The 24,253-nt window shown below is 49.1% G+C and overlaps 2 protein-coding genes across 4 annotated transcripts; one reads left to right on the top strand and one right to left on the bottom strand.

Moving 5' to 3' along the window:
- Nucleotides 1-492: 492 nt before the first annotated feature.
- Nucleotides 493-6,370, top strand: IL24 (interleukin 24). Its single transcript, XM_066361886.1, has 5 exons — nucleotides 493-667; nucleotides 3,055-3,113; nucleotides 4,424-4,582; nucleotides 5,034-5,108; nucleotides 6,287-6,370. Exons 1-5 carry the CDS (start codon nucleotides 493-495, stop codon nucleotides 6,368-6,370), a joined length of 552 nt encoding a protein of 183 aa, XP_066217983.1.
- FCMR (Fc mu receptor) lies at nucleotides 5,685-22,687 on the bottom strand. 3 transcript variants are annotated; one of them, XM_066361883.1, is made up of 8 exons: nucleotides 22,521-22,687; nucleotides 14,888-15,223; nucleotides 14,052-14,186; nucleotides 12,905-13,127; nucleotides 11,372-11,502; nucleotides 10,941-11,099; nucleotides 10,519-10,577; nucleotides 5,685-8,416 (listed from the first exon to the last, which is right to left on the bottom strand). In XM_066361883.1, the coding sequence occupies exons 1-8, from the start codon at nucleotides 22,555-22,557 to the stop codon at nucleotides 8,252-8,254; spliced, it is 1,245 nt and encodes a 414-aa protein (XP_066217980.1). In that variant the 5' UTR covers nucleotides 22,558-22,687; the 3' UTR covers nucleotides 5,685-8,251. The 3 variants fall into 3 exon arrangements, with proteins under 3 accessions (XP_066217980.1, XP_066217982.1, XP_066217981.1); XM_066361885.1 differs by having other exon boundaries at nucleotides 5,685-6,280; XM_066361884.1 differs by having other exon boundaries at nucleotides 14,052-14,183.
- Between the last annotated feature and the right edge of the window lie 1,566 nt (nucleotides 22,688-24,253).

The raw sequence follows: 24,253 nt of genomic DNA, 5'->3' as shown, positions 1-24,253 counted from the left end.
GGTGTGCCTCGCGCCTTCAGGGCAGAACTCAGCCAAGCAGACGCCTAGTGAAGCTCTGTGCTCCCGAGTTTGGGCTCCCTGTACGTGTTCTTTGGCACATTGTAAACCCTTCTGCTCCCCCGTTGCTTCATTCTCCTTGGTCAAATTCTGACTAGCAGGTTGTTGGCTCGAGAGAGCTCTGTGGGGTAAGAAAGAAGGTGCCAAGTGTGTGCTGTGGAGTGGAGGGCCATGGTGGGGTGGCCAGATAGCGAGCTAGTGAGACCAGTGGACACGAGATGAGGGGCAGAAAGACCCTCGCCCCATGCACTGCACCACACATTTGCAGTAGTCTGTGAGAACCCGTCCTGGTCTCAGGTTTCCTGTCTGTGTGTCCAAGGCTGTCTGGGGCAAGGAGAATTAGTTCTGAATCCACTACTCCTGGGCCAGCGGACCTGCCTCAGTGGGCTCTTCCTTTCTTCCTGCAGGATCCTCCTGGGCCTTCCTTTGCTGCACATGGGCTCTCCAATGCAGAAGGCTGCCCTCCCCTGCCTGAGTCTCATCCTGTTTATCTGGAGCCAGGGTCCAGGGGTCCAAGGCCAAGAATTCCAGTTTGGGCCTTGCCGAGTGGAGGGGGTAGTTTTCCGGGAACTGTGGGAGGCCTTCCAGGCCGTGAAGGACATTGTGGTGAGTGAAATGCTGTTCTGGACCCAGCGGTGGGGCGTTACCGTGGGTGGAGGATAATATTTTATGATTATGGAGCCCTTTGTACCTTGCTAATCATTTCACTATAGAATAACTTTGTGAAGTTAGAGGCATCACAAGCCCACATTTCCTTTTGCACATGAGGAAACTGAGGCTCAGAAAGATGTGGTCAGTCTATAGGAAAATAAACACAGCCCAAGAGGCATAAAGAATGGAGCCTATTCATCTGGGCTTCAGCGGCATCCCAGGCGGACGATGGGGAGTCATGGGAGTCCTTTGAGTCCTGCCTACCGGAGTTTTCACCCACTGTTTAGCCAGCATCCTGCTAGTCTGTTATCACCTGCTCACACTTTGGCTACAGGTAGAAAGAATGGTTAATACTGAGGTGGATGGGGCAGCTTGTGTCCTGTGACTGGCTTTCTTCTGGGTCTGCAAGTGATCTCATATGTGCCCTCACAAATGCACTCAACTCCTTAGAGGACAATCTAGATCAGTGGCCCCCAACCATTTTTGGGCCAAGGACCAGTTTAATGTCAGATAATATTTTCACGGACCGGCCTTTAGGGTGGGATGGATAAATGCACAAAATAAAATTATGCAACCTGCGTAAAAACTGTGGTATTTTTAAATATAATTGTCGAATTTACAAGACAAGCATCAAAAGTGAGTCTTAGACGAATGTAACAGAGGGAATCTGGTCATTAAAAAAAAAATAAAACATCGTTCAGACTTAAATATAAATAAAATGGAAATAATGTAAGTTATTTATTCTTTCTCTGCGGACCGGTACCAAATGGCCCACGGACCGGTACCGGTCTGCGGCCTGGGAGTTGGGGACCACCGATCTAGATGCAAGGCAGGAAGCGGAGCTCCATGCGGCAGCCTAGGGAGGGAGAGTGCTGCCCTGGCTATAGCACATCTGTGTGTGATCTAGACATTGAAACCAACCCCTGCAGCATCCGCCCCCATCAGTTTCCTTATTTGCATAATGGGGAAGCAAGACAAAGGAACTGGAAAGCTCCTTCCTCTCAATGATTCTTTGACTCTAAATCCAAGAACTGAAATGAATGAGTGGCTGGGATGCCAAGGAAACTCCCTGGCTGAGAGAAGCAGCAGCCCCACCCTCAGGGAATAAGGAGGTGAAACCCTGCTGCTAGTGTTTCTTAAACCAAATAGGGTATTTCGCCCTGTGTCAAATAACCAAGGGAATCAAACATGTCCCTGATCAGAGGTGGATTTAAAAGCAGGCGCACTGGGTGCGCACCCTCACTTTTATCTAAAGACACTGTAAGGCCAGGGGCCACCACCATCGCGGCCATTCACATGCAGGTTCCAGTTAGATTCTGGCAGATGGTAAAGAAACAGTGGAGCCAAAAAATGGTGGGCCATTCCTTTATTCAAGTCTTATACCAGCTGACAAGCAAACACATAGGGAAAACACTTCCCTCTTCATTCATTCAGAGCTCATAAAGCTACTGACACATTATCTGGTTCCACAACCAGGAGAATTTTCTCTGGTTTTCCTAGAATCAAAGGCCCCACCAGTCTCAAAGCCCCTCACCTCTGGTTCCCCATCAGCCAACATGACTTCTTACTCAGCACCCTCTCTGCACAAAACTAGCTTCTTTCCCTTTTCCTGCCCTCTTGGCTTCTCTCCCTTTCTCTGCCATCCTGGCTTCCCACTCTTCAGCACTCTGTCTCCTCTCTCTTCTCACTCTGCAAAAATGGCTTCTCTCTGCTTCTCCTTCTTCTTCCTTTTAAAACTTTTCTGGAGCCAAAACCTCTCTTCTAGCACACATTAGCATAACACTGACTCTTCCCAAGCAGGAAGGTAATTAGCAATTTCACAGATCACATACCTGGTGCTGCCCAGTGCCATGTTTAGCAAAAAAAAAAAAAAAAAGTGAGCAAACTCAAAAAACACAAATTTTACAAACTCATTTGCCCAGCAGACATCAAGTTGGGTTTCATATGTGTTATTTTAACATTAATAGTACATAATATGTTTTATTTATTTAAAAATATGATTAACATATATTTTTATTTTCCCTGTCTCTCTCTTTTTTTAAGGGGCCCAATCTTTCCTTCTGTGCCTGGGACCTCAACGGACCTTAATCCGCCTCTGTCCCTGATCAAAGCTCTAAGAATTCTTAAGATTTCCATCTGTCCCTGGGGGCCAAGTTCAGTGATTTTCTGTGGTGGAAACCCGCACCTTCACCCCAAGGGCCAGCTCAGCCTAGCCCTCCTGGGTACCCCTCTGACCTCTGAGATCTCAGACTGGAGAGGTCTGGGGAAGCAGCATGTGTTTGCAAGGTTGCTTTCTATGCTGCCCCCCAACCTGAAGACATCTTTTCTTTCTGTTCCCCAAGCAAGCTCAGGATAACATCACGAGTGTCCAGCTGCTGCGGAGGGAGGTTCTGCAGAACGTCTCGGTAATCAGACCTCCTTGGGGAAGGATGATGGCTGGTCTTCTGTGGGTGGGGGTGAGGGCTCGTCTGGAGAGGCTGATGGCGACTTCACTTCTGTCCCGGGCTGGGCCCACACAGGACGGGGCTGAGCATGAACCAGAAAAGTTAATGCACGGGGCTCATCCAGGACCCGAGCTCTGTGGGCCTGTGTGTCGTGGCGTGGGGCGAGGCAGGGATTAAGGCTCGTAAACATCTGTCTCCATCTAGTCAGAGAGTTGCCATCAGTCTTTCTCTTTGGCATCTGCTTGGGTCTCTTCGCATTTCCATCCTTCTTTCTCCCCCATTTCTGCCTTCTCATTGCTCATCTAGTCAGTGAGCACACATCCTGCCCTGCTCCCTGGAGGCCCTGAGCTCTCCTCTGGGGCACCTGAGGAGCTGGCGTGCAATCCCTGTGCTCAAGGATGCTGTTCTTTTCCTCCTTAATCTTCTCCTTTCTGTCCTTTTCCTCGCCAACTCACACCAGGTTCCGGGTGCTTTGCTGGGTCTATTACTTCACAGGGCTATTAGGGAAGTCACAGGATGGAGAAGAAATATTAAGCAGGCCCGGGCCGGGGTGCTCAGTGGGTCAAGCATTGACCTGGCACGCCAGCAGTTGTGGGTTCGACCTTGGTCAGGGCATGTACAAGAAACAATCAATGAGTACACAACTGAATGAACAACTAAGTGAAACAACAAGTTTTTTTTTATTTTTTTTATATCAAATCACATTTTATTTATTTTTATTTATTCATTTTTAGAGAGGAGAGAGGGGGGGAGAGAGAGAAACAGAGAGAGAGAAGGGGGGAGGAGCTGGAAGCATCAACTCCCATATGTGCCTTGACCAGGCAGGCCCAGGGTTTCGAACCGGCAACCTCAGCATTTCCAGGTCAAAGCTTTATCCACTGCGCCACCACAGGTCAGGCGAGACAACAAGTTGATGCTTCTCTCTCTCATCTCTTTCTCAAATCAATAGAAAAATTAAAAAAAAAAGAGATAAGAATATTAAGCAGATGGGGAGTCCAGAGTCCTGGGAACTAGGCCTGTGTCTGCCACTGACTCACTGTGTGACCCTGGGCAAGTCCCTCTCTCCCTGGGACTGGCTTTGTGGTTCTTCCAGGAAACCAGAGGCACCACTCTCCTGGCCCCGAAGGCTCCTTCAGAGCTAATGTTTGTCAACACCTCCTAGAAGATCCTTGCCTCTTTTGTGTTTACCTTGCTTTGGCAACATGTGGGTTGTTTATCCAGGGCCGGGTGGGCAGAGACCTTGGCTCCGCCGTGACCCAGACCCTCCCCAGGACGCTGAAAGCTGTTACCTGGTCCGTGCCCTGCTGAACTTCTACTTGAATACTGTCTTCAAAAACTACTATCACCAGGCAGCCGAATTGAGGATCCTCAAGTCATACTCTACTCTGGCCAACAATTTTATTGTCATCCTGTCAAAACTGCAACCCAGGGTGAGTAGAACCAAGCTGGGACTGGGGCCCAGGGAAATGGTGTATTTTATGAGGATTCCCCTCCCTTTATCTGATTCTGGCTTTTAATCCACAACAGGGAGTCGTGGGAAAAGAGCACAGGCTTTGGACACCAGCAGTTCTGGGTTCAAGTCTAGCTCTGCTTCTAACCAGCTGGTTGACCCTTTGCAAGGTGCTCAACTTCTCTAGACTTTTGTTTTCTTACCTGTAAAGTGGGATGATCATCCTCACCTGGCAAGACTGCTGTGGGAATTAGTGGTGGCCCCGCCACATGGTGGTGTTCAGCACTGGCTCCTTGAATATGTGGATTTAATGCTACTATTCTCTTAGGCCTGGGGCGGGGAGGAGCTCTGGCTTAAGGAAGGAGTGGGAGGGGTCATGCCTCTGCTCCTACCTGGCCCTCACTCAACTCGAGGTTTTTTCTGTTATCCAGCAGGAAAACGAGATGTTTTCCACCAGGGAGAGTGCACGCAGGCGGTTTCTGGTGTTCAGGGGAGCGTTTAAACAGGTAATCAAGGCCAACCGCTCAGGGCGTGCCTATTGTCTCAGGAGGATGCCTTGGAGACCTAATGCAAAATGCAATACAGTAGTTAGCATTTCCTTTGCATAAGCACCTCAAATTACATACTACATTTTTCTGCCAGTTTTCAAATTAAAATGCTATCATATTTCCTACAAGATGATTTCAATACTGAGTTCTCTTCCTGTCAGAGAGCTTATGGGCACTTGAGCTGGGCAATTAGAGTCAGAAGTGAGGGAGAAAGAAGAAAGACTACCCCTGTAAACCCCCCCCCCCCAGAGTATTTCCATTAGGCTCAATGGTCTAGCTTGTGAGAAAAAAAAAATCATGGGAAACTATATTGCCTCTCCTAAATTAAAACAACAAATAAGACCCAAATCTCATCCCCAGCGCTTCCCCCCCTGTATAACATATATGATTTTGATCACTTTTTAATTTATTTTTATTTTATTTTATTGTTTTTAAATTTTTATTTATTTATTTTTTCAGAGACAGAGGGAGAGTCAGAGAGAGGGATAGATAGGGACAAACAGACAGGAACGAAGAGAGATGAGAAGCATCAATCATCAGTTTTTCGTTGCGACACCTTAGTTGTTCATTGATTGCTTTCTCATATGTGCCTTGACCACGGGCCTTCAGCAGACCGAGTAACCCCTTGCTTGAGCCAGCAACCTTGGGTCCAAGCTGGTGAGCTTTTTGCTCACACCAGATGAGCCCGCGCTCAAGCTGGCAACCTTGGGGTCTCGAACCTGGGTCTTCGGCATCCCAGTTTGATGCTCTATCCACTGCGCCACCGCCTGGTCAGGCCTTGATCGCTTTTTTAAAGGAAACAGATACATCAGCCTAAAAATAAAGAGCGAAACACACAAAGGAAAGGGGCCACGGGGCCTCAGCACCCCCATCCACACAGGGGGCTCAAGAGGTGGACCAGATCCACCCGCACTGGGGTTCTGTGGTTCTTGCGGTCACAGGCTCCAGATGCTTTTTCTTTGCTCCTGACCCGCTGCTACCCACTGGCCCATTGTCCTTCACCCTGAAGCAGGGGGACAAGTTCATCACAGGTCATTCCATGATGTGGGATCAGGCCAGCTCCGGGAGTGGTGGGTCGGAAGGAAGCCTACGCTTGTGGCTAACATGGCAGATCTTCAACTCTTCTTTCCCTTTAGTTGGACAGAGAAGCAGCTCAGACCAAAGCCTTTGGAGAAGTGGACATTCTATTGACCTGGATGCAGAAATTCTACCAGCTCTAAATGCCTAGACCAGAACACCCTCCTCGCTCTCCATTTCATTTCAAAAGTGTCCCTTCCTGTGATGTTCTCTGGGCACGTCACACCCTTGACCACGGGTCCCATTCTTGGCCCAAGTTTACCCTCAAAGACTTCATTCTTTAAATGGCCCCAACAACAGTCAGGGAAGTTTCCCTCAGATGCTGTGAACAATCTCTAAAGCCGATTCCTGTATTTATTACAACACTATTTAATTCTTGTCAGTGTTTTAACTGATGTCATATTTATTTGTGAGATTAAGTTCTGTGAAGACACCGGAGACAATGCCCCATGCTTCTCTTTTACCCTCCACGATCCTGGGAACCACGTGGGGCAGCGGACGGTGCTCAGTAAATGCCTAATAAACTGGATGTTTTGTCTGTCTTTGAATTGTTGGAGAACAATAAAGAATGCTGGGATATAAAGTTGATTGTTAGAGCGTGGAAATCACAATGTCATGACATTTTCAGGAACAGAGCAGTTTGGTGGGGAGGGGCAACAGCTTGAAATGTAACTGATAAAATATAATGTGTTAAATGCCCAACACAAAGCAGGCTTACTAAACATTTCATTTCTTGCCCTTTCTCCCCACCCTACTCCCCCCATCCCTTCCCCTTGGGTGCCCTCCTTTCTGATCCTGCTTGTTCTTCCCTTATCTGCCACTTGAGAGGGTGCCAGGGTCCAGCTGATGTTATTGGCTGCGCCAACATACCGGGATGAATTCTCCAACCTGCGATGACATTCCCTGCTAATGAAATGAAAGGCAGGGAGCTCAAGTCTGGCAGCCATTCCTTTCTATTTCTGGACAAGTGCCCCGCGAGGCTGAGTTGTGTGTCTGGGAAAGATCTTCTTCCTAACAGTGAGACTGGGCATTTTCTACTCTCAGGCTCTGGATGAGCTCTGTAGGTGACTTCAGTCTAAAGATACAACGTCTGCCTATGCCCTTGCTCAGAAAACTTAACTGTAAAAGTATAGGGAGGAGATGGGGCATCTTTTCCTCCATGACATAAGTGCCACTGCAGAGCAGTTGGCTTTCCGGGCATTCCAGGACACTTGGCTTCCCCACCTTGCTATAATTACTTGGAACTGGCAAAGAGGTAAGATTCATTTCTGAAAGTAGATAGATGTAATCGTTTGGATGGCTAAGATAGAGCAACATTAAGATAAGTGCTGGAGAATGGAAGAAGGATAAAGAGGTGACAAAAACAATTTCCAAATGAGGAGAAATGCTAGAGTTAGGGTCCTTATGTGCGTCAAGGAAGGGAGAGTTAAAGAGGATTTAGGGTCTTAGGGAGATATTGTGGTTCTGCAAATTTAGAATCCTTCGTCACATCAAAATAAATTGCTTTTACCATAGGACACAAGATGAGTAGAGCTCAGTAGTAAGTGCCACCCTTAAGATCAGGCGAAGATGTTGCCAGGGGCATTTCATATCAGACCCCGCCCTAACTCGCAGAGCTAAGGCATGCCCTCATGATGCAGTCCAGGGGCCTTCTATTGGTATGAGGCCCAGGACTGGGAAGGGTTCCAGAAACAATAGCTATGCCTATGCTCCAGCCCAATGTCAGATGGTCTAGAGTCAAGGCAGCAAAAACCCTGTGAGCAAAGAGAGACTGCAGAGCCCACAGCTTGTTGCATGGCTTGGAAAGGAAGGAGGTGGCATCGGGACAAATGCTCTGCATGGCCAGAGCCCACCTGAAAGTCACAGTGTTTGCAAAGGTGTGCAAGAAGAGCGGTGGGGAGTGAGCTATGCCCAGGGCAATCAGACAGGGACAAGACTCAGGATGGGATGTGGGAAGTAATGAGGACTCCAAAAACAGATGGAGCAGGTATCAGAAACCAGCAGACAAACAAGATTCGTTGGCATCAAGGTCTGGGCCCAGGGGGACAGTTGGGGGGAGCCAGGCAGGAGATATTGACGTAGTCATCTGAATCAGTGTCCTCCATCTTGGCAGCAGGCTGGTGGTAGATGCTCATGTATTCACAGCTGGTTTTCAGAGATGGCACATGGGGTAAGGGAGCTTCAGACACCTGGGAACAACCAAAGAAGCGTCACTGGATCCGGTTAGGGTGATTCTGGTATCTCTCCAGGCAGATTCGCACAGCGGGCAAGTGTATGGCTGCTGACTTCCGGAAGGCAAAGACACAGAGGTGGCCGAGCTCCACCAAGTGTCCCAGCCCCGGGGATTTTCAGGGTGGCATCTCATCTAAGATAACTGGAAAATACTTAGATCTATTAAGTATGGGCAGGAAATGCTTTAAATGGGGCTCAGACTAAAGTCAGGTGGCTAAGCGTCAGTCTGAAGGAGACCCAGCTGCCAGAGGATTTCCCCTCGGGGATTAGATGATGTGACTTGTAGAAGAAACAGATTCCTCCTTAGGGAGTTATTCCGAAGCAGCGTGAGTCAGCCCCTGCACCTCTGTAAGGGCTCGGAGAGGCAGTGACGTGGCCTGACAGTGTATTCCAGGAAGGGGCTGGGTGGTGACAGTGAGAAAGGCAGCAGGGGATGCGGGTACAGCAGCGCTCGCTGTACCTAGACAGAAACTTCAGAACCATCTACCTTCAGATGGGTCAGTTCTCGGGGACAGGGCTGAGTTGTGATCCCAACATGGCACGGTTATTGTAACTTCCACACAAGAAGCTGTGGTCATGATGGGTCACATGTTTAACCACAAGTGCCAAGAACTAGGAGTCCTGCCTCCTGAACACAGTAGCACTCAGTAAGTGCTCACAGAAAGGACGGACCTGTTACTTTTTGTAACTATCTCCCATTGCCTGTTACAGTTTGCCGTTTGAGATGAATTTATTTGGTTTAAAAAACTAAAATATTCCTTGTGAAGGCTAAAATATTCAGTCGTTAATCATATGTACCTTGTTGTGAACTTCTTTCATCAAGATTTTTGTCCTTATTAGTGAGAATGAGAGTTTCAAATATGAAGGAAGGGTAAATAAAATTTGAGCAAGCTACAGGCCCAGGTGAGGGCATGTGTGGGCACAACAGTTCAAGAGAAAAGGGTGTGTGTAAGGGTAGAGTGTGTAGAGTGAATGGCACAGCTGGACCTACCTAAGCTATAGTGAACCTTCTCTAGGGAGGGGGAGTGACAGCAGACTCAGGAAGCTGGAGGTGACTGTGGCAAGAGCTGTCTAGCCAAGGACTACACTTCTCAGCCAATGGATGCAAGAGGAAGTGATATGTGAAACTTCAGGATTATTCCTTAAAGAAGCAGCTTTTTTTTTTCCCTCTATGGGCTGGAATATGGCTATCGAGCATTGACCATGGACCAGGCAAGACTCCAGAGGATGGTGGAGCAAGACAGAAGGTATTTTAGTCCCTGGCCACCCAGCTCAGGCCACTTCTTTCTGGCCCCCTGCGATGACTTGGGAGGAAACAGGCTTCCACATTGTCAGCACTCTGGTTTTAGGGTCTGTTGCATTAGCTTAATAAGGGGACATTGGCTACACTTAGTTTTTCCTTGTTCCTACGAAAAGAGTGTTTTAGTTACTGTGGGCTACTTTAGAGAATAAAATATTTTTTCTTCTTCTTAATTTGGGAAAACAAAAATGAGTGGATAGTTTAAAAGCTTTTTACCCACGTGCCAATGGCCATGGATAGAAACATGATCTTCCTATGTCCATTCCTAGATTTCAAGAAGAACCCTCCTCACCTCAGGTGTTGAGTCCTCTCTCTACATCCTTACATCTGCCAGGTCTACTGCCTCCAGTGATGGGTAAACTAGCTCCTCTCAGAGAGTTACTGGAAAGTCCTCCCTCCCGTTAAGGTGAAAGTGTGTAGCTTCCACACCCTTAAAGCCTCTTAGAAATCGAATTTCTTCCACACCAAAGCCCTTCATGTATTGTAGAATTACCATCTATCAGCCTCTACTCAGCATCCATGAAAACGCTTGGTTAAAAGCTAGGTAAATAAGTCTACCACGTTGCTGAGGAGTCCGTCTGCTGACACTAAGAAAGGAGGAAACTAATACAACTTGTTCCCGGACTCCGCCCAGGAACTGCTGGGAAAGCCGGCGCCCTGGAGCGACGCGCGGCTGGAGGAACTGCGCTCCGGCCACGCCCGGCCCCGAGGCAGCCCGGGTTGGTCGCGGCGGCTGGTCAGGGACCGGGCGGAGCTTACCTGCTGCGGGGCGGGTGGCGCGGACGCTCCGGGGCTCGGGACTGGTGCTTCGCGGTGGCCTAGGGGAACCCGGGGCGGGGTGAGGGCGTGACAGAGTCCGTCCCCACCCCCGGCCGGGCACAGAGCCCTGGGCACGAGGAGCCGGCCCTGCGGCTCTGGCTTTCCTCCTTGCGCTGGGCGCTGGGCACCGAGCTTCGGGCTCTCCCTCGGCGTCGTGCTGCTTCTGCTGCTCCAGCTCGCCCGACTGACCGATTGGCCCTGCCACCCTCCACTGACCCGTTCCCACTCCCTCACCCTGTATCCACCCCCTGCTCCCCGGGACCGGCAGCCCTATCCTGCTCACCCGCACCCGTCCCTGCCCCTGCCCCTGCCCTTGTCCCTACCCCCGCTCACCCACTGGCTCACCCACCACCCCTGCTTACTCGCAGCGGGCGTCCCCCGATCGCGCCGAGGACAGACACTGTAGATGTTATTTTGGGAGCGTGGACGCTGTAACACCCGGGGCCGCTGCGACAAGGGCCGCTGGGAGGTCTCCAGCGCGCTCATCCTCACGGCCAGTCGACGGACCCGCCTGGAGAGAGCTTCTCCGCAGAAAGCCCCAGGGAAAGAGGAGAAAGGCTCGATGTGTCAGGCAGTCCTGCCCTCCACTGAACACCACCAAAGGGCTCAGACCGCTCTCCTTGTCGCCCACCCGCTCCCACCCTCCCCATTTCCAGACCATTTCTCCCAATCCCTCCTTACTCATACACCAGGCTGCACATCTAAAGCTCCTGCGCTTTCCCTGGGATCCACAGGGCTACAAATACTCTGCGCTCTTTGGGCGTCTCCCCCTAACCAGCCCCGAACTGCTCACCTTTCCTCCTTTGTATGACCCTTTTCAACACCAGCCCCAGAAATGTCAGCAGGATGAGGCCCAGGCCGGTGGGCAACAGGATGTGAAATCCGTGGTCTTCCATTCCGGACGCTGGGCCATGGTTGAAGGCCCTGAGAAGCAGGAGAGGAGAGAGTAGAAAAAGTTCAGCAAAGGAGGGAGGTTTAAGGAAGCACTCTTGAGTGTCGATTTTTTGGAGATGGAAGGAATTTGTCCCTTCGTTAACAAAATTTCGACCCCTCCCAACAAAAAGCCTTGTTTCTGGAGTCAGGAAAACTGGGTTCAAATGTTGATTCAGCTTTTTACTGGCTGTGGGATCTTGAGCCATTTTCCTAACTTCTCAGCCTCATTTCCATAAAGGTGAGTCTAGTAAAACCTATTTCACAGACCTATTTAAAGATGAACCAAATAGTGGATAAAAAAAACTTAATGTACCCAGATCCCCTTCTAGCTTTCTGCCCCTCAGTTTCCTCACAAGATTATTGCAAATATTAAGTGAGTTAGTTTCTTTTAATTGGAAAAGAGGAAGTTTTTCTCATGGTGACCTCTCTATCTAGAAGGTCTTCTCTCCATTCTCTCCACATATTCAAATCTTACTTTTCACCAAGGGGCAGTGAATAAGTCCTCTTTTCTTCCCTAATCATGGTAAACAAAAATCACTTTCCCCTCTCTATCCTCATTTCTTGTGTTCATAGCACTTACAACCCTTGTCACAGTCAGACTTTAGTTAATAAGATAAGACCTATATAGTGTATGTCTTTGTTTTCCTACATCTTTAGGACATAAACAATGCCTGGCCCATAGTAAGAAAATGTTGATTGAATTGACCTGAATTCCTCACTAGTAGGCTGTTGCAGTTTTCTGAACTAATAATCAGGAATCCTGGTTCTGTTTGAAATCACTTAGTTCTCATGGTCTCAGGTTCCTCATCTATAAAACTCAAATAATGTTGAAGGTTCCTTTTCTCACTAACATACTTATCTCTGTTTAGGTAAAAATAATTCCAATTATTGTAGTTTTTCTTCGGCGGTTTCTCTAATGCTGCCCCCTAGTGGTCCATTGCAGCACTTTCCTGGAGTGCATCCAGCCTTTACACTAAGTGCTGTCCAATAGAAATGAGTCACATATGTAATTTTAAATTTCCTAATAGCCACATTGGAAAAGTAAAAGGAAACACGTGAAAGTAATTATAATACTTAATAGTATAGTATTTAATTTTATTCTCATTTAGTTTTTCCCCATCAAAACAGATCTGAATGAATGCCAAGTGACGGAAAATTTTGGGGTCTGGCTTCTACTGTATCACCTGCTGGGGCATTGACAAGTATATTCATGTTAAGGGCACTAATGGGTTAATGTACTATAGTCACTGGTAGTTTATTTCATAGTGGCCTTCTAGAGACAAAGCCAAGAGGGTCTCGGTTGGTATACATTTCGGGAAGATTCAGCGGATCTCCTAACTCCAGATGATTTTGCCTGGTTTCTAGTCCATCCTGGGTGGTGAAGGCCTCTTACCTCTGCCTATGAAGCCTGGTTTGATGATTGTAGCTGGCTGTCTGGGGCCTGAGCAGCCCCTCGGGTGCTGAGGTCTTTGAGTCTGTGCTGGGTTGCACGAGGGGTGTGGGCTGGGCAGGTATTATTGAAGATGATCTGGAGACTCGAGGGCGGTGGGTGATTGGGGTGGTGGCAGAGGAGTGGTGGGCTGGAGGAGCCTCTGTCCTCGGAGTTGGCTCGATTACTGTAGGAGATGGCAGAAAAAAGGTGGCCTTCCATACATACCCTCTCATCTCCAGCAGATCTGGGCCATCATCTTTTTCCTGAACACGCTCCTGTCTTTCACCTAGACTACCTTTGTTTCTGCACTCCGCATGGCCTGAAATGCCTTCTTAGCATGCCATCTACACCTAGTAAATTCTACCCATATTGCTTCAAACACCGTGTTCTCCAGGAAGCCTTTCCCAACTTCCCAGGCAGAACAGCTTGCCCTCCTCTAAGCATGGAGAAAACCTTGTTTGTAGTTCAATTCCCCTCTGCCATCAGTTTGTCTATTATCCCCCATACCACACCTATCAGTCACAACCTGGGGTGCACGATGTGCCCAGTTACATTATCCCTCTTGGCACTCAGTAGGATCCTCTAGTGACACAATGTTCAATTAATATATCTACCTCACAGGGTATATGTGAGGATATAATGAGAATATTGCATGTCAAATTGTCTTTAAAACAGGAAAATGCTATAGAAATGTAAAGGTGTTGTTAGTATAATCATTATTTTTTTTTTTCACTGCAAAATGGAGTTGTTAAAATCACTGTATGCCAGCAAGTGGAAGACAGCCCTATGGACAGCAGGAATCATAATGAACTCCAGCTGGGAAACGTCTGCCCAATTTTGGTTTCCTCAGTCATTCATAAAAGAGTTAGATTTTATGAATGGAGCACAAATTTCATTACTTGTGGTGCCACCTAGTGGTGATGTAAGTTCCGCAACTAGCGCTGAGTGTCCAGGCTATGGGCTGGGCTTGAAGGACATACAAGAAATACACATCTGAGACTCAGCTCTGCTCTTCCAATCACTGTATGAACCGAACACAACCCCCCTCCATTTTCACAATGCCATATCACCCCCTCCGCCTCTCCTACCGTAGCTTTGGGGAACTGACCTTTGGATGTGAGTTCGAAGGAACTGGCATGAGCAAGGTTCTGGAACCAAGGGGGCATTTGCTTGTGTAGAAACCTCTGAAACCATGTTGGAAGCTCAGGTACTGGCTCCTCTTCCCAGAATGGCTCATACTCTACTGGAAGCAAGAGGAATACACTGGTGGGCTCGGGAGGAGATCGAGTCCTGGAGAAGGGACTGTGGCATGAGCTGAAGTTGACTCAGCCAGGGTGGATGGCAGTGAGGGGATGAGGAGAGGGTCCACTCAGAGAAGCAGAATGAGAACGGGGCTGAGGGCTTCCCTGAAACAAAAACTTGCCCTAAGCCAGTTCACAGGTCCTGTAAAGCCATCAGCGGCCACTAGGTTCCTAGGCTGTTAAATTAGTGCTGCATATGTGTGGGGAAGCTGGTGGAGGCAAGGAGAAAGGCTGGACTCCGCAGAAATACGGAAAGGGTCAGATCAGAAAGCAATAAGTTTGGCCTACAAATGTGGCTTGAGAAATGACTGTTTTTCCTTTATATTTATCCCTGCTATTTCTCATGGGACAATGAAGTCCCTTTGCTTCCAATTTTCTCCAGTCTCAGAACTTCTCCTTAATCTCACCCCTACCCCTCCTGCCCCCACACACCCCACCTGCCCTAGGTAGGATGGATACACTACAGCACAAGGAGAGCACCTAACCTCTTTGAATGGAAAATTCTGTGCATCATGAATTTAATTGACTCCAGTTATTATTGTTGAACAGGTTAGCATGGCAACAGCATAGGATTCTGGGGGACTGCCTTCCGGAGTGGAAATGTGTTCTGGGTGAGCTGAGCCTCACCAGGTTGGGTACCTACCACTGTGCACATCCAGGGTGACTTTCTGGGTCTTGCCGCGGTCTGTGTTCAGGCCTGTCCCACAGGCATAGACTCCGCGGTCACTCTCGGTCAGCTCTTTCACCTCCACTAGGAACAGATTCTGGTCTGGACACAGCTCCAAGGTGACTCGGCGCTTGTATTCATTCTTAATAAACTTCTTGTTGGACACCACGGTGATGCATGCTTCAGACCCGGCCATCTCCCGGCACAGATACACCCTCACGGACGTTTTAGGAAGTGGACACGCAATGGTAATAGATCCACCCAGCAGCCCCTCCAGCTTGACTTCTGGGAGCGTCCTCAGAGCTCCAGATACTGCAGGGAGAGGGGTTAATGTCTAGGAAGCCTGATCCCCTGCCATCCTCCCCTAACTCCAGCCCTCTTTCCAGTCCAGGCCCCAACGCAGCCGCATGCTCACCCCTCGAATACCCCACCCCCATTATCAGTCCAAGCCTGAGCCAGCCCCCAGCCTCAGTCCTATCCTGGTTTCTAGCCCTAGCCTCACCCCCAGCCTCTTCCCATGCCCACTCTTATTTCCATCCTCAGTCCAACCCTGTGTTCATTTCTGTGCCCAGACTGCATCTCAGCCACGCTTCTCCCTAGCCCCAGCCTGAGCATAACCCTCAGCCTCATCGGCAAACCCATACCCATGAGGGCCCAGATACCTTCCCTCCCCCCAAGAATATACTTAAAACTATTTTTCCCACTCCAAGGAGAGAGAATGTTCTGCGGTAACCCCGAAAAGCACATACCCTCTAGCTGACTTTAGTATGCTGTTGGAAGCTATGGTACAGTTTTGCTGCAATAGGGTGTTTTTTTTTTTTTAGTCTAGTTGTGTTTTGTTCAGATCCATTCAGCCAAAACAACCATTCACACCCAATTTTATTTGCTAAATCATTCAATAAGCATTTATTGAATGCCTTTCATGAGACAGTAAGATAGTTGGCATTCCTCCCCTCACAGAAGGAATCATTTAGTGGGTGAGGCAGATGGACAGCCACTACAGCACAGTGTCATAGATCCCTGGAAGAGACACAGAGACACACAGTATTCCTTGGAAGCTTCAGGCAGGGGCACCTAATCTAGGGGCACTTGTTGCAGAGGGATGGTGTAGTCTGCGGAAGGCTTTCTGGAAGAAGTGATATCTCAGGTTATGACCTGAAGGACTGGGTGTGGAGGAAACTGAGGAATAATGATTGCCTTCACTGCAGTAAGGACACAGAGGGAAAGCAAGGCTGTGTGTGTGCATGTGTGCACAGGTGTGTATTGTGTGTGCATTAGGGAAGTTGTGGAGCAGGGAGGGACAAAAGAAGTGGTTCGTGAATCTCTGACATCAAAAGCTGTGCTCTGGCCTGACCAGGCGGTGGTGCAGTAGATAGAGCTTCGGACTGGGAAGCGGAGGACCCAGGTTCGAGACCCTGAGGTCGCCAGCTGGAGCGCAGGCTCATCTGGTTTGAGCGAAAGCTCACCAGCTTGGACCCAAGGTCACTGGCTCAAGCAAGGGGTTACTCAGTCTGCTGAAGGCCCACGGTCAAGGCACATATGAGAAAGCAATCAATGAACAACTAAGGTGTCGCAACAAAAAACTAATGATTGATGCTTCTCATCTCTCCATTCCTGTCTGTCTGTCCCTGTCTATCCCTCTCTCTCTGTAAAAAAAGAAAAAAAAAAGCTGTGCTCTGGATGAAGAAAGCAGGCCCAACACGGTTGAGCCAGCTAGAGAGGAAGGCATGGCCAGGTGTGGTTAGTTGTCAACTAAGGGGGTACAATTAGTGCCTGCATATATTGGGACATGGGTCCCTAGGGTGACATGTGTGTGTTGAGGTGGGGCTGGAGACTTGAATAGAGGAGGAGAGATGCTTCAGCAATGAGAACAGCCCCCATAAAGGCTGGGATATGAGAGAAAACACATCATGTTCGTGGGGCTAAGAGAAGTTCACAAACTTCCTGAAAGCCATCCACAGACCACATGTTAAGAATAGCTCTTGGAAGTTTGGCAAAATGAGGAGACTCAAGGAAAGAAGTGGGGTGTGGGGCTTCTGGATGAGCAGAGAGACCCAAGGAGGACGTTCAAGGAGAGGGAAGGACACGGAAACGTGTAAAGAGGTAGAAACAGCCGTGGGGACGTGAGATGCGGGAGAGGAGCCTGGAGAGGGGCTGGAGGGGCACGTCCAAGAGCATGCCGCTGTCTAGAAGTACAGCCGTGGGGACGTGAGATGCGGGAGAGGAGCCTGGAGAGGGGCTGGAGGGGCACGTCCAAGAGCATGCCACTGTCTGAAGTACAGCTGTTGCAATGTGGCAAAGCCAGGCCGGACAGTCAGATCCATAAGCTCCGACCCTTACACAAGGAACCCAACACTACTACAAATCCCCTGGGAACTGAGACGTGTGCGGTAGTTCTGTGACTGGAATGTGGCAATGGAAGGGTGACCTATGCCAAGGACAAGGGGTGGGGACATCACCCTGTGTCCAGATGGCCTACATCCGCATGTAAATCTCAGAACCTGAGAGTAAGCATGTGAAAGTTTTTGGACCAACTCAGCCACAAATGGGTGTGAATATTGCTTTCTCAAGAGCAAGATGCTATAAAATGGTCAGGTGAGTGGCAGAGCAGGGAGGGCTCATCACCTAGGCAGACTCCCCCCGTCCCCATGGCCTCTCTCCACTCAGGGATGAGCTTCTGGTAAACCCCTGGCTTGTCCAGATCCTCTGCTACAGGCTACATGATTGTGTCCTTCCAAAACCCCCAACATGAGGCTGTTAGGTAGTGGGGCCTTTGGGAGGTGATTAGGATTAGATGACATCATGAAGGTGGAGCCCTCATAATGGGATTAGTATCCACATTCTTTCCATACATACAAAAAGAGGTCACATAAGCACGCAGGGAGATGGTAGCCGTGTGCCAGCCAGGAAGAGGGCGTCTGCTGGCACCTTGATCTTGGATACCTAGTTTCCTGAACTGTGAGAAAGAAACATCTGTTGTTTAAAGCGTGCATTCTATGGTATTTTATTATAGCAGCCTGAGCTGACAAAGACATCCTCATTGTGCAAATGCTGGATGGATAAAGCACAAGAAAAGCTGCTGGGTACACTGAACACTGGCCTCAAGGAAGCACTAGTTGGCAAGATGAAAATGACCGGGACCCAGCTCTCCTTAGAGTTCATAGTAGCTTCTAACGTACATCCCAGGCTTAGAAAAGCAGATTTCCCTAACAGAGGAAAGATAGGTATAACTTCCTGGTTTAGAACTTATGCCCAGCATGCTAAGATTCATGTGGGGGGAACTGGCTAGGATGCAGCTGACCTTGTCCTACCCTTAGGCATGGCGATTGCACTGGTCTGGGTTGGGGCCTCGGCGTCTGCATTGTAAATAAGCATTCCAGGTGCCCTTAAAATTTTGTAATTGTGGGCTATAACTACATTTTCAAATGATTCTGGGAAGAAAGGGAGGAATGAAAGAAGCGATATAAAGGAACCAAGGTGTTTAATGGTATTTTAGGGAAGGTTCTAGGTGACATTAATCTATCATTTGGTGAATTAATTTACAGTGGTGCTACAGGGGAGGAAGGGATATATGCAATTTCAAAAGTCACCAATAACATAATTAGCTATAAATAGATGTTTGAAACATAGAAAAAGTACAATTTCCACAATGCAAAATCAGGTAAAGAATCCCATGGCCTTGGCTGGTGACAGTTCTCGGGAGATAGGTTCTAGGTTCCATATGGCGATGATTTTCTAGGAGAGAGTGGTGATGACCCTCAACTCAAGTCATAGCAGAATCCCTGGAAGAAGGAGCTATTCTGAGACTTTTAATGTTTATCAGATGGAGCATGGATTTTTTTAAAAGGTGAGAAACATCCAACTTGAATTTCCTCTTCTGCATACACTAGCCTCTGTGTGTCCAGACCTATTGTCTGCCTTTTGTCTCTTTGTAACGAATTGAGGGTCCACGCCTTCCTCTCAGAAAGCCAGTGCCTTCACTGTATCCTGAGTTTGGCCTGCTCACCTTCTTTAGAAAATCTCTTCTGCAATGATCCCTTTCTTTCCTGCCTCATTGCTTTTTCCTCTCCCCTCACTGCCCTGGCTCACACGCATGTGCCACCGTGCCTGCAGGGAAAACCCCTTGGCTGGCTTCTGCCTCCCCTTCAGCCACCGCCCCTCTCTGTTCCCTTTCTCAAACGAGTCATCAAAATCACTGGATCTACTTCCATGCCTCCCATTTCCTCTTCTATGTTCACCTGTTAGAAGTTTGTCTACAACATTCCACTGAAACTGCGCTCATCGAGGCCACCCAGGTGTTCCTTGTTGCCATGTCACTTCTTGCCCTCATTTTGCTCACTCGCCCTCTTGGCAGCATGTGATGAAACAGCCCTTGAAACACTTTCTTCTCATGGCCTCCTGACATCACACACCCAGTGGATGTCCTCCTGACACCACACACCCAGTGGATGGCCTCCTGACACCACACACCCAGTGGATGGTCTCCTGACACCACACACCCAGTGGATGGCCTCCTGACACCACACACTCAGTGGATGGCCTCCTGACACCACACACCCAGTGGATGGCCTCCTGACACCACACACCCAGTGGATGGTCTCCTGACACCACACACCCAGTGGATGGCCTCCTGACACCACACACTCAGTGGATGGCCTCCTGACACCACACACTCAGTGGATGGCCTCCTGACACCACACACCCAGTGGATGGCCTCCTGACACCACACACTCAGTGGATGGTCTCCTGACACCACACACACACCCAGTGGATGTTCTCCTGACACCACACACCCAGTGGATGGCCTCCTGATATCACACACTCAGTGGATGGCCTCCTGACACCACACACTCAGTGGATGGCCTCCTGACACCACACACTCAGTGGATGGCCTCCTGACACCACACACTCAGTGGATGGCCTCCTGACACCACACACCCAGTGGATGTTCTCCTGACACCACACACTCAGTGGCTGTGCCTTGTCAGTCTCCTCGCTTGCTTCTCCTTCCCCATGTACCTCCCAGTGTTGGGCACCCGCAGGGCTTTGTGCTTGGGCCTGTTCCTCTCTGTCCCCCCTCACTCCCCCCACACTAGCTGATTTACTTCCATGGCTTTTAATGCGAACTCTATACAGAGTTTATCCAAACATGTAGCTCCAGCCTTGTCTTTACCTCTGAGCTCCAGACTTACTGATATCTACACCTGGACTCTATTTGAATATCTGATGTGTTTCAAACTTAAAATGGCAAAAAACAAAACAAAACGAAACAAAAACACCCCTTGGTTTCTCTTCTAAAACCCATTCCTTCACAAGCTCTTCCCATCCCCATCCCAGAAAATAGCACCAACATCCATCCAACTGCTGAAGCCCAAAACTCATTCCCATATGAAAGAATCAAGAACAAATTGTAGGCGTGTGTGTGTGTGTGTGTGTCTGTGTGTGTGTGTGTGGTCACAACATCTAGTTATGTAAGTATGTGTGTATTATTATTATTATGAGTCAAGGTAAAAAAGGTTTGACAGTCTACACCATATGAGACTGCCTTGTTCATTACACAGCACCACCTAAGGCTCCAGGCAGTGTGGGCTATAGCTTGGGTTTCACGCATTGGGCTCTGCGGACCAGAACCAGCCCAACATTTGCAGGAACTGGGGTGTGAATACAAATAAAGGCCCCGAAATCATATGTCTAACTATTTTAAAGCTATAGCTCAAGTTAATAAACTGTAAAATAAAGTATGTTCTATCCCCCATCTTAACAAATTCACATACTCCTTGGATGTTCATAGCTATGAAGGAGAGAAAGGCTCCGAGTTCCCTGCCCCAGCCTCTGGCTTTCCTCCCTTCTTTTCTCATTCCTGGCTCCTCCCAATGTCACAGGGTCCTGGTGTATACATGATGAATTCCCCAGCTTGCAGGTACAAGCTCCATCTATCTCCCTCCCAAACAGCCACCTGTGCTCAATAGGCCAATGGGTCGCCTTAGGATACAAGGCCCAGGGTAGAGGTTTACATAGTCATTGAAAGTGGGCCTGGAAACATTTGGCCAGAGACCTCAAGGTCTAGAAGAGGGGGTATGGGCATGGGCTGGGAGTGGCCACATCCCCTTGGGCCTGTGAGCTCCTCACCCTGTGAGCATAGGCACAGACTGAGAAGGACCAGGCTCAGAGCCTGGACTCCTGGCTTAGCTAGAATCATGGTACTGCTTAGGCCAGATGGCTGTGGTACCACTTAGGCACCCTTCACTTCTAGAGACTTCCACTGTCACCCACCCTTCTCCCCTCTGAGGCCTGAGTTTAATTGTACTCACGTTGTGCTCACATATGTCCTACTACCTCTCAACGAGCCTGCCACTTCAGTAAACTTTGTTCCCTTGGGCTTTTAGGGTTTTTTCATCTTTAATTTGACAAGCATTTGACTTTCTTCCATACTCAAGCCATCACAAAGAAAGCAAGTACAAATAAAAATCCACTTTGACCCTCAAGGCGATTACCACTTAATCAATAAAATGAGATAGACAACTCCCCAAATCAGAGTACAAGGCAGAATGGGACCAGCTATTGGGGTTCGGAAGAGGGGGCTCTGGAAAGTATATGAGAAGGAGATGATGGCCGAGATTAGCTTTGAAGGAGCCACAGAAAGGGGAGGTGAATGGAAGAATGTTCCTGGCAGAAGAAATGGCACGAGCAAGGGCTGGTGGCGGGAAGACTAGCGCATGTTCGAGGAGAAGCCCTGTTTAGCTGGAGGTTAGGGATGGGCAGGGGGATGTGATAAGCTCAGAGGTAAGAGAAGCACAGGGAGAGGTTTGTGTTTAATCACTAGGCAGTGGGAAGGCCCATTCTGTGATTAGGGTCAAGCTTTTTGAAAAATTAATCTGGAACTATAGGCAGGTCAAATTGGAGAAAGTGGGAAAGGTAGGTAAGGTATGACTATGAGGTTTTTTTCTTTTCCATTCCCTCTGTTTTCTCTCCAGTAGAGGCTGACATTGCTTCTCAGCCTGGAAAATGAAAATCAAGAAGTATATGAATTGGCCATTGATTAGATCAAAGTTATGGGGGGCATATGGTTCAGGTGGTGGCCAGTAGAAATTTGAAGTAAGGTGTTAGGCATGCTGTATTTCAGATCTGGGTGTGATATTGAAGTGTGCGTGCCCAGGGGACAGCTGTAAACTGGGACAGGGAGCCCGGGATGGACGAGAGCTACAGAAGGGATTGGGAGTCGTCATCTAGAGCTGAAAGTTGAAAATCAGGTGTGGAAAAGATCCAAAGAAAGAGAATGAAAAGGTAAGAAGAAAGAACTTTGGTGGCACTTGCTTTAAGAGACCCTATTAATAGGCTATATGTTTGGGAGAGGTGACACCTTCAGCCATTAGGGGTCAATCTGTGAGCCGAACAGGAGATGTGCTTGGAGTGGAGAGAGGGGCACTAGCAGGGAGTGGGGGGGGGGGTCTCCAGTGCCTCATGTGGCCTCTATCCATGTCCCATCCTAGGAACTAGTTGGCAACTAAATCTGTCCAGAAACATCAGAGCTGGAGATGCCAGCCATTCCCCTACCTGTGGCCAATTCAAACCGCATAAGACCTGTGAGCTCCTTCCCCACAGCACTTACCTGGCAGGAAGTAAAGTAGCCAAAGCCAGAGGTCCATGGCTCCTTCCAGAGCGAGGTCCCATCCAAGAGCCCCTGGAGAGGGGGACAGAGACCCACTGCTCACCCAGGAACCTGTCACAATCTGGAGTTTGAAAGAAATTTCCGGCCCATGTGAGGATCAAGGCTTGAAAATGAGGAAATGACAGCCCCTCATATGTGCTTGCTAGTTTTAGACCAAAAAAGAAAACCTCAGCAAACCACAGCGGAAGTCAGGAGTTGAGAAAACATGTTGTGTTGAACGAGGATGGAGCACTAGGGTACAGAGGGCTTCTAGGCAGATCCTACAGACTATTAGAAACTACCAGACGTGACATTTCTTTGTCCTGGGCACTTTTTCCTGGAGGGGCCGCCCATGCTTTATGTGTATTCATTGATGGCTTAGCCAGAGTCCTTTGACTTTTTTTCCTTGTCTTCAGGATAATAGAGCCTCATCACCATTTCTTTCTTTCTTTCTTTTTTTTTTTTTTTGCATCTGAGCAAGGCTGTGTGGACAGAAGCCTGGGCCTGAGTCAGAGTGCTCTTGAGTTCATTTAACAAATATATATATATATATGGAATTTGAGCCTGGATTTCTTGATCTAGGAATGAAGGTGGGACTAGGTGGTCCCTGGCATTCCCTCCTACAAAACATTGTTCCTACGACCTTCGCCTCAGATCAGCCTCCCTTCATCTCTCCTAACCACCTCCCTCAGGTGCTGCCCTCTGGCAGGGGCCAGCACCCCTGTGACCACAGGGACAATGCCAGGAGAGGGTGTGATAGGTCAGACAGAACTCTGCCTGAAGTCACAGCAGGTAGTACAGCTATCCCTTCAGGCCCTCAGGGGTCCAAGGGCACAGCTCAGTGACTGACGGAGAAGAGAGAGACTCTGTGGCAATCAGCCGTGAGGCTCATGGAAAGAGCTGTGGGTCCCATTCAGAAGTCCTGGGTTCAAGTTCCGTTTTGGCATGTTCTAGCTTTGAGCCTCAGTTTTCTCATCGATAAAATAGGGATGGTCCTGCCCTGACCACCTCACATGGCAGAAACCATGCTCATGGAAGAGCTTTAAGAGCCCTTTAGTATGGAGATGTGTGGGGCTGCCACTTATCAGAGAACCAGGGCTTCATTCCTGGATGTTACATCTTAGGTGTGTTCCCAGGGCCACACTCCCAAGCGTTGTTGCCTCCTGTGCCCACGGGGGACTCAGGCTTCTTCCCACCCCCTTCCGGGAGGATGTGGCTAACAGCCTGCAGGCTCCTCAGTGGTCCTGTGCACACCGCTCCCACTGGCCCCCAACACCAGATTTGTCACATGCTCTCCAGAACACAAAACAATGACATCCGCAGTGGAAGTCGAGTGTGAGGCTCAGCACAGGTGCAGAGGAAGCGCGCGGGGGCGGGCAGCCTGCCCTGCCCATCCTCTCCGTGTCTCCACTGACCCAGAGCAGCTGTCCGCATGACTCCCTCTGACCACGCTGGGCCAACGTGGCACTGAGCAGCCCCGGGCCCTGGGTAGAGTGAATGACTGCCAGAGGTCTTGGGTCCCCTCAGCCTCCACTCTTCCCGACTTCGAGGGCGCTGCCCCGTGCCCCCCAGCTGCCACACAGCTGGGCGCTAGGCCTGGGATTACCTTGGAGAGAGAAAACCAATGAATGAATGTATCCTGGGGGTGACTGTGGGCAAGGGAGCATGTGAGTGTGAATGCATAGTGTGTGACA

The sequence above is a fragment of the Saccopteryx leptura genome, chromosome 2, assembly GCF_036850995.1.
Source record: "Saccopteryx leptura isolate mSacLep1 chromosome 2, mSacLep1_pri_phased_curated, whole genome shotgun sequence".
Classification (NCBI taxonomy): Eukaryota; Metazoa; Chordata; class Mammalia; order Chiroptera; family Emballonuridae; genus Saccopteryx; species Saccopteryx leptura.
Note: the sequence above shows the minus strand (reverse complement) of the source record. Positions and strands in the feature narration are given on the sequence as shown.

Bases quoted from the DNA above. Each gene is read 5' to 3' on its own strand.
- IL24 (XM_066361886.1), top strand. From the start codon at position 493: ATGGGCTCTCCAATGCAGAAGGCTGCCCTCCCCTGCCTGAGTCTCATC. The intron at 3,114-4,423 runs GTAATCAGACCT...GACCCTCCCCAG, and splicing joins AGGTTCTGCAGAACGTCTCG to GACGCTGAAAGCTGTTACCT. The intron at 5,109-6,286 runs GTAATCAAGGCC...CTTTCCCTTTAG, and splicing joins TCAGGGGAGCGTTTAAACAG to TTGGACAGAGAAGCAGCTCA.
- FCMR (XM_066361883.1), bottom strand. From the start codon at position 22,557: ATGGACCTCTGGCTTTGGCTACTTTACTTCCTGCCAG. The intron at 15,224-22,520 runs GTAAGTGCTGTG...CTCTCCCTGCAG, and splicing joins GCTACTTTACTTCCTGCCAG to TATCTGGAGCTCTGAGGACG. The intron at 10,578-10,940 runs GTAAGCAGGGGT...GGGTTCCCCTAG, and splicing joins TCGGGGGACGCCCGCTGCGA to GCCACCGCGAAGCACCAGTC.